The sequence below is a fragment of the Lissotriton helveticus genome, chromosome 9 (genome assembly GCF_964261635.1).
Source record: "Lissotriton helveticus chromosome 9, aLisHel1.1, whole genome shotgun sequence".
Classification (NCBI taxonomy): Eukaryota; Metazoa; Chordata; class Amphibia; order Caudata; family Salamandridae; genus Lissotriton; species Lissotriton helveticus.
Genome location: NC_136070.1, coordinates 1092459529 through 1092477007, shown reverse-complemented (window position 1 = coordinate 1092477007; position 17479 = coordinate 1092459529). Strand labels below are relative to the sequence as shown.

The following is a 17479-nucleotide window of genomic DNA, read 5'->3' as shown; positions in this document are numbered from 1 at the left end:
CAGCCATGTTTGCCACTTTTGTAAGGTCTCACAAATATTAGCAGGCTCAGTATGCAGAAAGCTCCTACAAAAACATTTCTAACTTTAGGAAATATTTGTATGGAATCGAAGATATATTTTGTAAACTAAGATAGTATAATTTGTTTTATATATAAATAATTTATTTATTTATTTAATGTGATTTTCTATAGCGCGAACATTACCAGAAGGTGTCAGAGCGCTTTACAAAAGAACCAGTTCCGATACATAAGGACTTAGGATTACATGAGTTACATAAAAGATACAAACAGGAAAATAAAATTGCAAATGGTAGCATGTAGTTTTGCTCGGACATTTTCTCAAAGACTTGCAAACAAACCACTTTCCCTTATTGATTTTCAATATATGTCCATTACATAACTGCCCCCAATGTTTATTTGGTATTATTTTGACATACAATCATGTGTGCTTTATTAATACATGGACATTTGTTTTACAGATTCCTTTCTCTATTGTGCAGTTTCCCCTGTGGGAGTTTTTAAAGGTAAGTTAAAATGCCTTATGTATGCCACCTTTTCTAAGGTGGTGATTTTCAAAGTGTTTTGGGGGCAAATGGGGGAACAGACATGTCCATGCAGACACAGTGTTCAATCAATCAATCAATCATAGTACTTGTAGAGCGCGCTACATACCCGTGAGGGCTCAAGGCGCTGAGGGGAGGGAGGTGTTGCTACTGCTCGAAGAGCCAGGTGTTGAGGAGTCTTCTGAAAGCGGGTAGGTCTTGAGTCTGCCGTATGTGGGTAGGGAGGGTGTTCCAGGTCTTGGCGGCGAGGTAGGAGAAGGATCTGCCGCCGGAGGTAGTTCGTTGGATGCGGGGGACATTGGCGAGGGCGAGGCTGGCGGAGCGGAGCAGGGCGGGTGGGGGTGTAGAAGCGGAGTCTGCTGTTCAGGTAGGCTGGTCCGGCGTTGTGGAGTGCTTTGTGTGCTTGGGTGAGGAGCTTGAAGGGGATCCTCTTGTCGACGGGGAGCCAGTGTAGGTCTCTCAGGTGGGGGGTGATGTGGCTGCAGCAGGGGACGTCACAATAGTTACAAGAAGAGGGAGTGGGGATGTCTTTTGACAGTCAGTCCACTGTAAGCCATACTGCAATGATTTTGTTCATTTCAGCACAGCACCAGCAAATGCCTATGTGGTTGCCCTCTGCGCCCTTTGTTCTTGCTGCACACATCCTCTGGAATGGGATGGGAGGAGAATGAGTAGTACAGGCGAAACCTTACCCAACAATGCATACTTTGAGTTGTTTTGGTGCCCTTCAGCTGAGTATTAACTATCTGGTTGACCTTCATAAGGGGCACCATGCAAAGACACCAACACATCATTTAGGGCACACTTTAGCAGTGAAGGGTCAATGAGGATTTCGTTTTTTGTCTTGTTGATACCAGGGGTCGTTAAATACGTATTAAAGTCCCAAATATCACACATGCATATAGTAGAAGAGAGAATGGCGTATTTGGGTTGTGGTTCATTGAAACGGGGGTGGAAGAACAGTTATGCCAAGCCACAACCGACCATACATGTGAAACTCTGTGCACCACACCTAAAACCTACTGCTACTTTCCTTCAAACACACACAATTGTGGAAAAAATATCAAAAGCTCCACCAAATATTATTGATATGGTTATTGAAGGATTTCCCTTAAATTCTGGTCCATATCTTCCCTATATTTGACGCTTGACCTATTGATTGTGCAAAAATATTACTAGTTATGTCATATAAAGGACCCAAGCAAAATGTATTTACTCGGGGATGGCACAGGATACAAAGTTGGAAGACTATATATATATATTTCAAGATGTTAGAATGGTTACCTTCAACAATGTAATGCTGCATGGATCAATCAATATACACAAGTACTTTACTGGGAAGGGAAACATGAAATTGTAATTTTTTCATTTATTTGACATCTCAAGGCACAATGTACACCACCAACTTGGTATCTTTATTCTAATAATACATGGTTCCCTTTTTTTTTATTTTTTTTTATTGTTTGCAGGCATGTAAGGAATAAGTACAGTAAGGCATAAATAGTTAATTTTAACATACATAAATAAATTATTTCCATATAAAGCATAAACAAATGCAACTGAATCATGAAGTATTATTAGGAGGTAAATAAAAAAAAGAAAAGAGGAAGAAAGAAAAAAAAGAAAAAAGGGGAGGAAAGGAAGAGAATAAATAAGCAAGAAGGTAATTTCAATTACTTTTCAAAGCTAATACAAGTTGCTTAGTTCAACCTATTTTCTACACCCCTTCCCTATATCGCAAAGAAAAAAATGAAAGAAGGAGAAGAAAGAAGAAAAAAAAGAAATTAAAGTTTTAAAAAAAAGAAATTAAAGTGAAAGGTTCCTTGGTGAAATAGTTAAGTGTTCGTGGTATTATGGATCTATGTGGAAAAAAAACATGCAAAGAAATATTATTTTGGTATTGTATAGTGCTTGCGAATTCCCTGCACTGCTTAAGGCACTTTTTTGAGTGGCCTAATTGTATTATTTATGTTTTGCCATATAGCCCTATCTCTGATGTGGAGCACACTGACTTTCATTGGGAATCAGTACATTCAGCAGTTTAGGTCCTTGTCACTACTGAGTAGACTCCATATACTGTGGTGGCCACAACTAATGCACATCAACTGCAGTTGCTACCTATGATGCTGTCCCCTGCTAAAGATGGTAAATACTAGTAGGCATCACTACGTCAGTTTGTTTCTGGTGCCATGTCCCGTAATCGCCCTTCAGATGGACCTCACACACCAGGAGCACCATTCCTCTTTCACTCAAAATTATTTCTTATGTTTTTATTGCCATTCCATTTTCAAATATGGGTTTTCCGGGTTTGGGTTTGAGATTTCTACTTAATGCCTTTTTTATCAATAAATGGAACAGTGAAACGTTGTGAACGATGGGTACTAACATTTCCCGGAGTGAATCCTTAAATATATGGCGCTTGAATGACATTTCTAATATAGATGATGGGCACAAGTGAAATATGCTTTTAATGTTCTTCCATTACCAGTTGGGTTAGATAGTGTAGCATCCCAAGGTCAGGATGATGATCCTTAGAGAGGCGCCTTTTCTCAAAATAGATTGCAAAAGTTTCAAAGGAAAGAAGGTGTTGACGATCCTCAAAACAAGAGAGATCAGGACTTTACTTATAAAATGCTCTTCTGTATTTTTCCAGATCTAAAGGATTTACTCTTGAATACATCTCCAACTTCCTTCAAAGAGTACTCTGAGGCTTTCTCCATTAAATTAACCTTTCCTTTCAAATTTTTATTTATTTATTTTTCAAATTTCCCGCTCACAATTAGTTTATTTAGTTATTGAGAACAGAAAAATTGTAAAAACATGTTTTTAGGGCTGTTAACTTCCCCTGACACTATTTCTTCAACATTGCAGTATTCATCTGCAACAGATGTGAAATAGTGCAATCATTTGCAAGTTTAGTGATGTTCCATGATGTCAATTGTGTTTTTTTCTGTGATGGAATGATTATTAAGGAGCGTTATGGTTAATTGAATTGCTACCTATTACTGCATATAATTCATGGCAATTGAATCATGACGTCCCTTCAGCTGGATTTTTCTTTTTACAACTTTCTTTATTTTTGGTGTAAACATACACAGAACATGTGTGTCAGCCATCTTTAGAGTGAAAGAAAAAAGTGTTAGAAGACATAGTACAAATAATATAAAGTACTCCTTCCAAGTAAATGATGTATCTTCATCAAAGACAATGTAGCAGGAATACAGTTAAAAGTAGTAGCCAGTATAGAATATTGAAGACAGCCCCCCCCCAAACCTTGACATATTTCTCAGGACATCCCCTTGATTTATACACAAATCGTTCTGCTTTGGCACAAAAATCCATCCCCCCGAGTCAATTGAGTCCCTGTTGGAGGCGATGCTGATCGCTAATGCTGATCGCTAATGCTGTGCAATATCTCTTATAGGAATGAGGAGGCGCACAGCCATGAGCAGTCTATTATGACACCTTCCTCCCCACTGGTCCATAAGGTCCAATATTACCATTGTGGACTCTGGCACTATATGCCTATGTACCACCTGCAGCATGACATGATACACTTGACCCCAATATCGGTGTGTAGTCGGACATTCACAGATTGTGTGGAAAAAAGATATCTGCTTGACCCTGCAGGGCAAACAGTGGGGGTGTAGGCCTGGCTTCATCCTGTTTAGTTTCGTGGGGCTGTAATACACCCGATGCAAATATTTACAGCTGGATTTTTATAGGAATTTCTGATTTTAGTTAACATACCTTATTTTGCCATGTGATTAAACAAACATAACTTAGTGACATTTTTGGGATGTTCATTTGTTGTGATATACGTTAGCCACTGAAGAAAGTAGCAATGGATTCAGACTGCATGGCATATTTATTCATTTATTTATTTGAAGAGTTTTGTATAGCGCTAACTAGACCCGGAGGTATCAGGGCGCTTTACATGGATGTGAAGTGAGAAAACAGTTGTACTTATTACATCGGTTACAAGAGAACAAATAAGCCACAAACAAGTCCTGTGGAGCATAGAGGGTGGTGGGGGAGGGGAATTGAGCCAGAAGCAGGAAATCATTCCAAGTCAGGCATACCGGCCATGGAGAAGGTTATACATCAGGGGACCCTCCAAAGTCAAAGTCAACGAGCCCACAGTCCGGTTGGGGTCACAGAATCCACAGCATCAGGGGCCGGACTCGCTCTCCATATAATTTGGTCATGCCCTTCTCCCACTGTCCCTTCCCACGGAGTCCCCTGCACACAGCCTTCGGTATTCTGCGGTGGGCTTGGGGCACACACTGCCTACAGTACCCCTACACTGAGAGACCACTGCACATTCCCTGCTCAACAGACATAGACACTAAGCATGGGACATTGCCTTTTACCAGACCATCACCTAGACCACCCCGCCCCCTCCCCTGAGCCCACCTATGCACACACACACAGCTTGCTCTGGACTGGGAACATTGCCCGGGTGCCTTTGCCTCCAGAGCCTACTGTGCACAGCATATTGTTAACGTCACAGTTGTTAGTCATGTCTTGCACCCAATACAGAATACTAGTACCCACTGTGTACAGGCTGAAGCCTTTTGTCTTTCCCACAGACCAGTACGTGGTTAGCATGGCCTTCTACCATGCATAGTGTCCACAGGACACAGTGCATGACCTTCATCCATTCCTTGCCTCCACTACCTATCGCCTTGATTTGAACCTGGAACATGGTGTCAGCTTTTTTCCTCATCCAACATGCAGTCTACCTACCCCGGTACTCAATGGGTATAGCATGTGATCTACAGCTTTTCCATACACATAGTGCCCTAAAAGTGACTAGGGAGAGGCTTCAGACGTGCCCATCTGTAACTGGGCACAGTCAGTGGCCTTCAATCACATATTGCACTCAGTTCCCCTTCCTGACTGCAAGCCGGACATAGCTTTATAGTGTGACCATTGGCCATATCCTGTAATCATTCCCCCATGCTCAGTGCTCAAGTAGCGATTTTCGGTGTGGCTGGACAGCACAGTCCGCTTTACCTATTGTTACCAATTCTTTAAAATAACCATAGAATATTCTTTGGCTCCATCCAAAGAATTATATTTTTCTCACCTCATCCTATTTGCTGTGTGGTGTATTGTTCCACCTTTCTGGAAGGGCTGTCATTGGAATGTCTGAGGGAATATTTTACATCTGAAAAGTTCACTCAATTGTCATTCATTTTGAAATATTTAATTCTTTCTTTCATAAATGCATTCAGAGTAGAATGTCATAATTTTTTCTACATTTCCCCAGGATTAGCAATTTGAAATAGATATGACTTTAATTTGCGAAACAGCATTTTTGCATGAACTTCATGCAAACACATTTTTGTAGATCTGATTTTGTTAATGAGTGAGGCAAGATGGCGTCTGAGTAGCAGCTACCCAACGGTGCTCCTCAAAATGACCACCTAGCAAACAAGGAAAGAAGGCGCTACTGATGGGAAGAAATCGCGAGTAAAAACCCATTCGCTACTCGCTGCCTGCCTGGCCGAATTTCCGCATAACTCACCGTATGGGCCGGCTTTGTATCACCGCCTGTGTTGTGATCGCATGGGCTAGTAAACCCGAGGTGCGGCGTGGAGTGAAGGGACACCCAGAATCAGAATCAGCGCTACTATTACCGAGCCGTGCTGTCCCGGCGTCTCCCACGTTCCCAGCATCACCGATCCACATCGTCCTGCGGCCCGCAGTGACGCGGCTGGGCTGGTCAGCGCGACTCGATCAGTGGCTGGTGAACCCTCGGCAAACCGGCAAGGAACAGTCAGAAGAGGCAGCGGCTGCATATCCAGGGTCTATTGGTGGAGGAAGCGAAGGATACATTGTTTCCCTGACACCTCTGCTGCCGCAATCTCCGGAGTGAAACAAGTAAGGATGACGGGGAGAGCTGAGGGGAGAACAATGAAGGGAAAAGACTGCAATTTGCCTATAACAGGAGTAGGTGACAGGACTGACATGGCACAGCCAAATCAAGCAGATTCTTTACCACGGCACCCAGAAACACGGGGGCTAAAAGGCAAGGAATGTAAGGAGGCTGCTGAAAATCTCAATCCTAACTCAAGTGAAAAGGCGAAGTTGTTGGCTAAGCAGGCAAGGAGGCTACAAGTTAAAAAAAAAAACAACTTACAACTAATGTTCACGCTCATGTATCCGACTCGCAGCCATTAATATCTAATGTCTTCGGCCCTGTGGTGGAAGAAAGAGCGCACAATGAACAAAGCATGGTGGGACTACCCAGCGGCCATATCAATCCAGACACCTCTGTAATAACTAAAGGGACCTCACAGGAGAACTCGCTGGAAATGGCTGCGACAAAAACTGTAGCACTGGTCCAAACCACTTCTTCTCCAGGTGCAACCCCCGCTCTGGGATCGGGTGTATGTCTAAACAGCGAACCACTTCCTAATGACTCTCCTAGTGCCCCACAGTTCAGTCCTCTTAATCCGGATTTAAGAATACTTGGACAGAACATGGGGGGGGGGGGGGCACAAACTATAAAAATACTGAACTCAGGCCAAGCATTCAAGCCATTACAGAGGAAGCCCCAGCTAACTCAACAAGGTCTTCAACACAACGATGTGAGAATCACAACTGCAGCGAAAAACCCCACTCTGTTACTAAAGAGTCGGAGAGGTACGAGACCGATATCTCAACATCTAGTGATGGAAAGAAAAAAAAATGGGGAAGCTCAGACACATGGGGCTCAGAAGATTCCTGGAAAGACATTGGCTCAAAAAAAAGCTGGAAAAGAAGAGAAGACAGAAAAAACAATGTTGGAGCACGAATGAGGAGTCCACAGATCAAGGGAGTGACACTGAACTCAGATGGGATTACTCATCCTCTCAATTTATGACTCCCTCAGACAAAACAATTTGCTCAGGTGGTAACTCCACAAATATGGAGACTTGGAATAGCGGGGACTCGGGGCCACCAGGAACAAGGAGGAGCATTCTCTTGCTGACGTCCTGAGCTCAATAAAAAACTTTCAGGAGGAGGTCAAGATAGATAACCGGAAAAACCGACAGGCCACTCAAAAATTACAGGGTGCGATCGGAAAGTGGGCCGTACATGCAATTGGGGTCTCCGACAGAATGTCCTCAGTAGAAGTACGCACAGAAAATCTGGAGAAGGACGTCTCCTCCCTCCAAGCGCAGGGTGAGGAGCATGATGGTATTGTAAAAGACTTAATGCTGAAGATCGAGGACCAGGAGAACAGATCGAGGCGCATCAACCTTCGTTTTCCTGGGGATCCCAGAAGGAGTGGAAGGGAGTGATCCAAGGGTTTACATGATCACACTTTGTAAAGGAGCGTTTCCAGAACTCCAATCCTGGGATTGGGACCGGGAAATTCAACGAGCGCATTGCTTCCCATTAACTCCCTCCAAACTCCCTGGGACGTCAGTGCAGAATCCTCGTGCAATGCTAGTATTCCTTGGCAACTTTCTCCTATGCCAGTCAATCTTTGACCTAGCACGGCCCACCAGCAAGAGGGAATTTAACGGTGTTACATTCTTTAGCAGGCCTGATTTTGCCCACTCAACAGTTGAGCGAAGATGGAGGATGCAACAGCTCTTCGCCCCTTTTCAGCAAATTAGGGCGATGGTATACCTACAAAATCTGGCACGGCTAAAAATCATCTTCAATGGGGCCACACGCAGTTTCTCCTCAGAAATTCAAGCACAGGCTTATCTCAGGGAGATTACAGAATCTAGAAGAGACAAAACCAATAAGTAAAACATTCTAATTTCCTTATACTCTAGAGTTGAGAATGGTTATTGATGGAGAACAAGATAGAGATCAAAACAATCAAGGGAAAAAAAGAAAAAAAACTTTTGCTATAATGTCAACATAATTTGGCAACTGTAATCTTAATAGGATGCTCTTCTCCTCTTATCCATTAGTATTTTTTTTCTCTCTTTTTTTGTACAACTATCAGCACAGGGGGTCGGATCGAGGGGGGTGGGACTGGGACCCTGACTGATCAGATGTCTTCATCCTGGTTCATGGCGAACTAGGTAGCCTCAATGGGTGGTGGAGGGTGGGGGAGGGGTTCTTGGGCGACAGGACAGGGTTGGGGACGGGGTGGGGGTTGGCATCTTGTCAATCAATCAATCATTGACACTTATAAAGCGCGCTACATACCCGTATGGTCTCAAGGCGCTGGGGGGGGGGGGGGGGTGCCGCTACTGCTCGAACAGCCAGGTCTTCAGCTTCTTCCTGAAGGAGAGGTGGTCTTGGGTCAGGCGCAGGTCGGTCGGGAGGGAGTTCCAGGTCTTGGCGGCCAGGTAGGAGAAGGACCTTCCTCCTGTAGTCGCTCTTCGGATGCGGGGGACGGCGGCGAGGGCGTGGTTGGCTGAACGGAGGTGGCGTTTGGGAGCGTAGAAGTTGACTCGGCTGTTGAGGTAGCTCGGGCCTTGGTCGTGTAGGGCTTTGTGTGCGTAGGTGAGGAGGCGGAAGGTGATTCTTTTGTTGACGGGGAGCCAGTGAAGGTCTCGCAGATGTCCGGAGATGTGGCTGGTTCGTGGGATGTCGAGGATGAGTCTGGCCGAGGCGTTCTGGATCCGCTGGAGTCTCTTCTGGAGCTTGGCGGTGGTACCGGCGTAGAGGGCGTTGCCGTAGTCCAGTCGGCTGGTGACGAGGGCCTGGGTGACGGTCTTCCTGGTCTCGGTGGGGATCCACCAGAAGATCTTCCGTAGCATGCGTAGGATGTTGAAGCACGCCGAGGAGACGTTGTTGACTTGCCTGGTCATGGAGAGGGAGGAGTCCAGGATGAAGCCCAGGTTGCGTGCATGGTCTGTCGGTTTGGGAGCTGTGCCCAGGGCGGGAGGCCACCAGGAGTCGTCCCAGGCGGAGGGTGAGGAGCCCAGGATGAGGACCTCCGTCTTGTCCGAGTTCAGTTTCAGGCGGCTGGTCGTCATCCACTCGGCTACCTCTTTCATCCCTTCGTGCAGGTTGGCTCTGGCGGCGGCGGGGTTGTTGGTCAGGGAGAGGATCAGCTGGGTGTCGTCGGCGTAGGAGATTATGCTGAGGTTGTGTTTGCGTACGATGGCCGCGAGGGGGCTCATGTAGACGTTGAAGAGGGTGGGGCTCAGAGATGATCCTTGGGGGACGCCGCAGATGACTTCGGAGGCCTCTGACTTGTACGGTGGTAGGCGGACTCTCTGTGTTCTTCCGTCGAGGAAGGAGATGATCCATTCCAGCGCCTTGTCCTGGATTCCGGTGTTGCTGAGGCGCCGTACTAGGGTGCGGTGGCAGACCGTGTCGAATGCCGCGGAGAGGTCTAGGAGGATGAGGGCCGCTGTTTCTCCATTGTCCATCAGGGCTCGGAAGTCATCGGTGGCGGCGATGAGGGCGGTCTCGGTGCTGTGGTTGGCTCGGAAGCCGGACTGTGAGGGGTCGAGGGATCCGTTCGTCTCGAGGAAGGCGGCCATCTGCTTGTTGACGGTCTTCTCGATGACTTTGGCTGGAAACGGGAGGAGCGAGATGGGGCGGTAGTTCTTGAGGTCGGTGGGGTCCGCTGTTGGTTTCTTGAGTAGAGCGCTGAGTTCGGCGTGTTTCCAGCTCTCAGGGAAGGTGGCGGTGTCGAAGGAGGTGTTGATGATGTCCCGCAGGTGAGGTGCGATGACAGTGTCGGCCTTGTTGAAGACGTGGTGAGGACAGGGGTCGGTCGGTGATCCGGAGTGGATGGTGTTCATCGTGCGGATGGTGTCTTCGGTGCTGATCGGGGTCCAGGCATGGAGGGTGGTGGTGGGGGGTGGTTGTTCGGTCATGGTGTGCGTTGGTTGGTTGTTGAAGCTGCTGTGTATGTCCGTGATCTTGTTGTGGAAGTATGAAGCGAGGGAGTTGCAGAGGTCTTGCGATGGGGTGATGTCGTTGTTTCCTGCGCTGGGGTTGGAAAGCTCTTTCACGATGTTGAAGAGTTCCTTGCAGTTGTGTGCGTTGTTGTCCAACCGGTCCTTGAATGCTGTTTTCTTGGTGGCGCGGATCAGCTGGTGGTGTTTCCGGGTGGCAAGTTTGTAGGGGGTCCTGTTGTCCGGTGTCGGTTCCCTTTTCCAGACTTTCTCGAGGGCTCGGCAGTTCTTCTTGGAGCTCTTGAGTTCGTCGGTGAACCATGGGGCCTTCTTGCTGCCGGGTCTGCGAGGCGGGGTCCTCAGTGGGGCGAGTTCGTCCGCGCAGTTGCTGATCCACTTCGTGAGGTTGTCGGCGGCCTGGCTGGGGTTCGCTGAGCTGGCAGGGGGGTGCTGGTTCAGGGAGGTGGCGAGCTGGTCTGCTGTGATCTTGTTCCAGCTTCTGCGGGCGGCCTGTTGCTGGTGTTGGTGGGTTGTCGTTCTCTTGAAGGTGAAGTGGACGCAGCTGTGGTCCGTCCATTGAAGTAAGCCACTTGTAAGCCACTTGTAAGCCACCATGTAAGGTATTTCGAAAATAGCAAGGCCTTTTTTCTTTTTTTTTTCTTTCCTCTTTTTTCGCTTTTCTTTCTTTTTCCCCGCAATGCTTACCCTTTGGTCTGCTTCTTTTCAGGCTTAAATTGTTTAAGTTTAAGTGTAAGATGTTTAAACTACTTGATATTATTTGGAGAAATTTAGATACATTTAATGAGTTAACTACGTATAGCAACGATCAATGTGTGCGGTCTTAATGATATAAGGAAACGACGCAGCACAGCTGTAGCATTACGACTTCTTAGAGCTGACATTTTATGTTTGCAGGAGACACACATAGAGAGGACAAAAATACATCTGTTAGACTCGCTAGGCTTTATGGTGATAGGGGCCACTACTCAAAATGCTAGGATAAGGGGGGTGGCAATTTTATCTGCAAAACGATCTCTTCAATTTACACGAACACTAACGGACTCAAATGGAAGGTGGGCTATTAAATTATGCCGAAGAGAAAACGGGGATACATTGACTATATGCATCATATACAGTAGTACCACAGATGACCCAGCAATTTTCGATTTTTTTAATAACGAATTGGCCAGATGGCCGCTACCTGTAGTCATGTGTGGCGATTTTAATAATAATCTCCCAGCAGATAAAAGCTTAGCTCAGGATAGGAATTGGACATATAAGGGATGAAAACCGAAGATTTTTAAGGCCCTTAAGACCTTATGCAGGGAACAAGCACTTACTGATATATGGCACACACAACACCCGACTGATCCTAGCTACACCTTCTTCTCCTCCCCGCATAATAAACTGGTCAGATTGGACTACTTCTTTGCATCCCAGGCTATCCTTTTTGAGTCATCAATAGAGAAGACTCCAAGTATTATTGCACCCTTAGTGGTGGAAATAAGGGGGGCAAAAGTGGTAAATAATGATTGTGCAAATTGGACCTTTCAGCGATCCCTTCTCCTAAATGAGAAATATTCCAAGCACATGAAACAGTGGATTTCACAATTCCTTAAGGAGAATCTAGGCAGCACTAGGGTCGAAATAGTTTGGGATGCACTGAAAGCGGCAATTAGAGGGGAGACACTTGGCTTCCCAATATCTCTGAATAGAGAAAAAAGACAACAATTGGATCAACTGCAATCTCGGCTGACGGATGCAGAAGAAAAACAAATTATTGCTCTTAGGAATGGCGAGGATTCAATGGAAGCGAAAGCAAGAATAATATCAGCAAAATCAGCCGTTTTAGGTGTAATTGCAGAGAGGGCTGCGGATAGATTAGCAACATGGAAGAGGGAAGCATATGAATGCAGCGAACAGGTTGGGCACCACCTCGCCGTCAGGGCAAGACAAAAAGCCACCAGAAATATCATTAAGGCTGTCAAAAACTCTGCGCAAGAAGTAGTGTCAGATGTAGAGGGCATTCGAAAGGAGTTCCTCGCTTACTATCAAAATCTATATCATGAGACGACTATGGCCGGTTCAGCTGATATTACTAACTATCTAAATCAAATCCCAGCTACACAGCTATCACATGAGGATCAGGTCATACTAGATGAGCCTCCCCCCAATGGATAGACACACTGCTCTGCATCAACAGTCTTCCTAATAATAAAACCACTGGGTTAGATAATATTCCAGGTGAATTTTATAAAAACTTCTCCACGGAGCTAAAAGAGATAATGCTTCAGCTAGTTGCGCATGTATTTAGGGGGGGAAACTACCTGCTTCTTGGTCGCAGGCTAAAATCGTGGTTTTTCTGAAAAGAAAAAAAATCGCCACTTGAACCTGCCTTTTACCGCCCTATTACCTTGATCAATGCGGACAGCAAAATCTACTCAAAAATCCTGGCGGTTCGATTAGCAGGGGTAATTCATAAAGTCGGATCCCCGAGACAGCACGGATTTATTCCGGGACGTGGTACAGTAGACCACATTAGGAGAACTATTTCTCTCTTAGATGCTGCACACATATCAGGAGATCCAATGGCACTTATCCTTCTTGATGCCGAGAAGGCCTTTGATAGGGTGTCCTGGTCTTTTTTATGGGAGACACTGTCAAGGGTCGGGATTGGTCAGGGATATTTACACGCATTTAAGATGTTGTACTATCAACCCACCGCAAGGCTATTTATAAATTGAGCATTAACTGAAACTTGTAAAATAACCAGAGGTACCCTCCAGGGCTGCCCAAGCTCACCTCTTCTGTTAGCATTGTATATAGACCCCTTCTTACACATGCTGGAAAGGAATCAGAAAATTAGTCCTATTCTATCGCATGGGTGGGAGACGAAAGTCCTGGCCTATGCTGACGACATTGCCTTGGTGACTACTAATCCAGGAATATCTATTGCCGCGATGGATTCAGAGGCGGCTACGTTTGGAAGTCTATCTGGATATTCCCTCAACAAATCTAAAACCCAGATAATCTTTAAAAATGTTAACATGGACACAGACGCAAGACAGGTCAAAAAAGCTGTTTATCTCGGAGTGGAAATTATGGCATCTGTGGAGAAACTAGTCGAATGTAATATTGATTCCCTGATTGATAAAAACCAAACCTGAATTAATTAGACTTCACAAATTACATCTTTCAATAATAGGGAGATGTAATCTAATTAAAATGCTTTTTCCCCCCAATTTTTATATTTTCTGAGAGCTATTCCATTAGAATATTGCAATACTTGTCTAAAAAACATAGATCTGTTTTCACGATTTATATGGGCGTATCAGAAACCCAGAAGAGCTTACAAATTTCTCTCTTTACCAAAAGAAAAAGGCGGGTCTGGCTCTCCGAAATATAAGACTTTATTATTGGGTAACAACTTTGCTGCACAATCTTACCCTCTTAACTGACCGAACCAGAGATAACATCCTAGAAGACATACCCACGCCTATACAGCTCATAATGGGCAAAGATGCGTGGGGATGGATCTGGCGGTTTCTAAATGATTCCCATTACAAGAAGGTGCGCTTGAAGACACTGGTGGCTGCATTTAAACGCATGAAACTGGTTCGTAAAATGCTAGGTCTGGGTCGTCTTAATTACTACACGCCAACATATAACAACCCAAACTTGCCCAATGTTTTTAAAGACCCATTACTTAAAAAATGGCGAAACAATGGTCTGACCAAACTGGGGGATCTTTACTTTCTCTCGGATATTGCTTCTTTTGAGAGTCTTAAAGAAAAGTACAGATTAGACTGGAGAGACTTTTACAAATATGATACATTATACAGCTGGGTTACAGAAATCGCAGACCTCCAGTGCTCTTAGGAACGCTGGGAGATGCTTTGAACTCCTGAGGCAGAAAGCCGGGAGCCGTTTTTCTGTTGCCTAAAATGTTAATATTTGAGTGTCACATTTGCTCTGTTGTTGTGTTTTTACCTGCACTTATTTCTGTCGCTCTGTCATCCCTCGGAGACACCGGCGCAGCGGAGCTTAGCGCTGCAGCGGGACGATAAAGTCCTTTTGCCGCCATTACTGGCGAGCCCACTGGCCACGCCCCCTTTCCGAGGCCACGCCCCCCGACCTACGCATTTAAGGCGCTGATCCACGAGCGTCCTTAGATGCTTTGAACTCCTGAGGCGGAAAGCCGGGAGCCGTTTTTCTGTTGCCTAAAATTTTAATATTTGAGTGTCACATTTGCTCTGTTGTTGTGTTTTACCTGCACTTAGTTCTGTCGCTCTGTCATCCCTCGGAGACACCCGCGCAGCGGAGCTTAGCGCTGCAGCGGGACGATAAAGTCCTTTTGCCGCCATTACTGGCGAGCCCACTGGCCACGCCCCCTTTCCGAGGCCACGCCCCCCGACCTACGCATTTAAGGCGCTGATCCACGAGCGTCCTTAGATGCTTTGAACTCCTGAGGCGGAAAGCCGGGAGCCGTTTTTCTGTTGCCTAAAATTTTAATATTTGAGTGTCACATTTGCTCTGTTGTTGTGTTTTACCTGCACTTAGTTCTGTCGCTCTGTCATCCCTCGGAGACACCCGCGCAGCGGAGCTTAGCGCTGCAGCGGGACGATAAAGTCCTTTTGCCGCCATTACTGGCGAGCCCACTGGCCACGCCCCCTTTCCGAGGCCACGCCCCCCGACCTACGCATTTAAGGCGCTGATCCACGAGCGTCCTTAGATGCTTTGAACTCCTGAGGCGGAAAGCCGGGAGCCGTTTTTCTGTTGCCTAAAATTTTAATATTTGAGTGTCACATTTGCTCTGTTGTTGTGTTTTACCTGCACTTAGTTCTGTCGCTCTGTCATCCCTCGGAGACACCCGCGCAGCGGAGCTTAGCGCTGCAGCGGGACGATAAAGTCCTTTTGCCGCCATTACTGGCGAGCCCACTGGCCACGCCCCCTTTCCGAGGCCACGCCCCCGACCTACGCATTTAAGGCGCTGATCCACGAGCGTCCTTAGATGCTTTGAACTCCTGAGGCGGAAAGCCGGGAGCCGTTTTTCTGTTGCCTAAAATTTTAATATTTGAGTGTCACATTTGCTCTGTTGTTGTGTTTTTACCTGCACTTAGTTCTGTCGCTCTGTCATCCCTCGGAGACACCCGCGCAGCGGAGCTTAGCGCTGCAGCGGGACGATAAAGTCCTTTTGCCGCCATTACTGGCGAACCCACTGGCCACGCCCCCTTTCCGAGGCCACGCCCCTTCCGGCCCCTTTCCTTATGAGATAAAATGTGTATCCTTCGGAAGCGCAGCGGACGAGCGCAGCGGGAGCGCCGTTTGCGCGCCAAAGGCGCGCCAAAGGGAAGCCCGTCTGCGCCCGTCCGAGGCCGGACGGGCCCAGGGGCCAGGGACGCTGCCGCTGCGATCTCTTACACCCCCTCTGCTCTAAAGAGCCTACAATTTTTCCCATGTTCTCTTCCGCCTGCTGTCAGAGCTCGCATCTCTACACTAGGAATCACGGGGAATATCCCTGTTCATCTGGGATCGGATGCGCTACACGCTCCACCCGTCCCTATTGAATCACACATCCGAATACTATACCTAAACACCCGCTCTCTTGTTAGACACCAAACTGACATCCTTCTCCTACTCTTGGCTGAGAGTCCAGATGTTCTTTTATTATCAGAGACATGGCTCACCGACGACTCTCTCCCTGATATCTTGGCGGCATTACCCCCAGACTATTATCTGCTGAATGCTAATCGCCCTGGAGGCCGTCCCGGTGGTGGGGTGGCAGCGGTAATACGCAAGAATCTAAAAATCATCGCCACCGCCTCCATGACCCTCCCCGAAGTGGATAACCTGGTTCTCAGCCTGGGAACTGAGGTGGGTGCAGTCACTGTTATAATACTCTACCGCCCCCCTCACCCTATGCCCTCTTTCCCCTCATCCTTCACTGAGCAGCTTGCCAATCTCATCACTTCCTCCCCGCGTGTTGCCATTTTTGGCGATTTTAATTACTGGTTCCAACACAAGGATGCCGGGCCGCACGCCACTGAGCTATTTGAAACTCTTAAGCTTAAACTTCACACAACTTCTTAAGTTCCCCACCCATAGCGGTGGCCATATTCTCGATCACATCTGGATTCATGGGGTTAAGTCTTCTTGCCCGCAAATCACGCCTTGTGTGTGGTCTGACCACTCCTTGATCGAGACTATAATCTCTGTCGATGGTAACATCAGGGCCCCCCCACTAGAGGGCGGTGTCGCCCGCAAGTGGAGGGCTGTTGACTCCCCCAAATTTCTCTCTCATTTGTCACAGACCTGTCCCCCCCTCCTTAACGATACCCGCATCGATGAGCTAGACGGTAACATTTCTCACTGGCTTACGTCAGCTAGCGATATCTTTGCTCCGTTAACCAAGTTTCCCCGCTCTCGGCATAGTAACTCCCACAAATGGTTTGACTCCCAACTAAAAACCCAACATCTGGAGCTACGCCAACTGGAGCGTAAGTGGAGGAGAGTCTACTGTCCCATGAGCAGAGACACTTATGTGGCCGCTCGCAATAAATACAAAAAAGCCATCTCTGCAGCCAAAACAGCATATGCCTCTAAGAGAATCTTATCTGCCTCCTGTAAATCGAAGGAGATTTTTAAAGTCCTTGACGAATTTACCTCTGACTCCAGGACGCTCCCGACCCAGGCTCCTACACAGGAGTCATGCAATGCTCTCAGCATGTTTTTCTTAGAGAAAATTGTTATGATTAAGGACACTATCCCGGTCACCTCCCCTGGCACTGACTCTGTCTGTCCCCCTCACAACGCACTTTCTTTTACACATTTCCCTTCTCTTGATTAAAAATCTTTGGCCACACTGGCCGCCCGTGTCAAATCCGGTTCTCCGGACGATTGCTGTCCACCATCCATACTACGGGACATATGCCTTTCTCTACCTGACAGTATTCTCCCTCTGTTGAACTCTTCTCTCTCTTCTGGCTCGGTGCCTAGCTCTTTCAAGGCAGCCGTTCTGGTGCCTCTATTGAAGAAGCCTGGAGCCGACCCCGCAGCCTTGGCGAACTACCGGCCTATCTCCCTTTTGCCCTACTTCTTTAAAATT

At 46.8% G+C, this 17479-nt stretch overlaps 1 protein-coding gene across 1 annotated transcript in view; it reads left to right on the top strand.

Moving 5' to 3' along the window:
- Nucleotides 1-17479, top strand: part of SLC25A26 (solute carrier family 25 member 26) — an 875117-nt gene that overhangs the window by 593173 nt on the left and 264465 nt on the right. The window contains exon 6 of the mRNA XM_078662304.1: nt 479-523. Within this exon, the coding sequence (XP_078518430.1) occupies nt 479-523 (45 nt within the window). The remainder of the gene's footprint in view (nt 1-478; nt 524-17479) is intronic.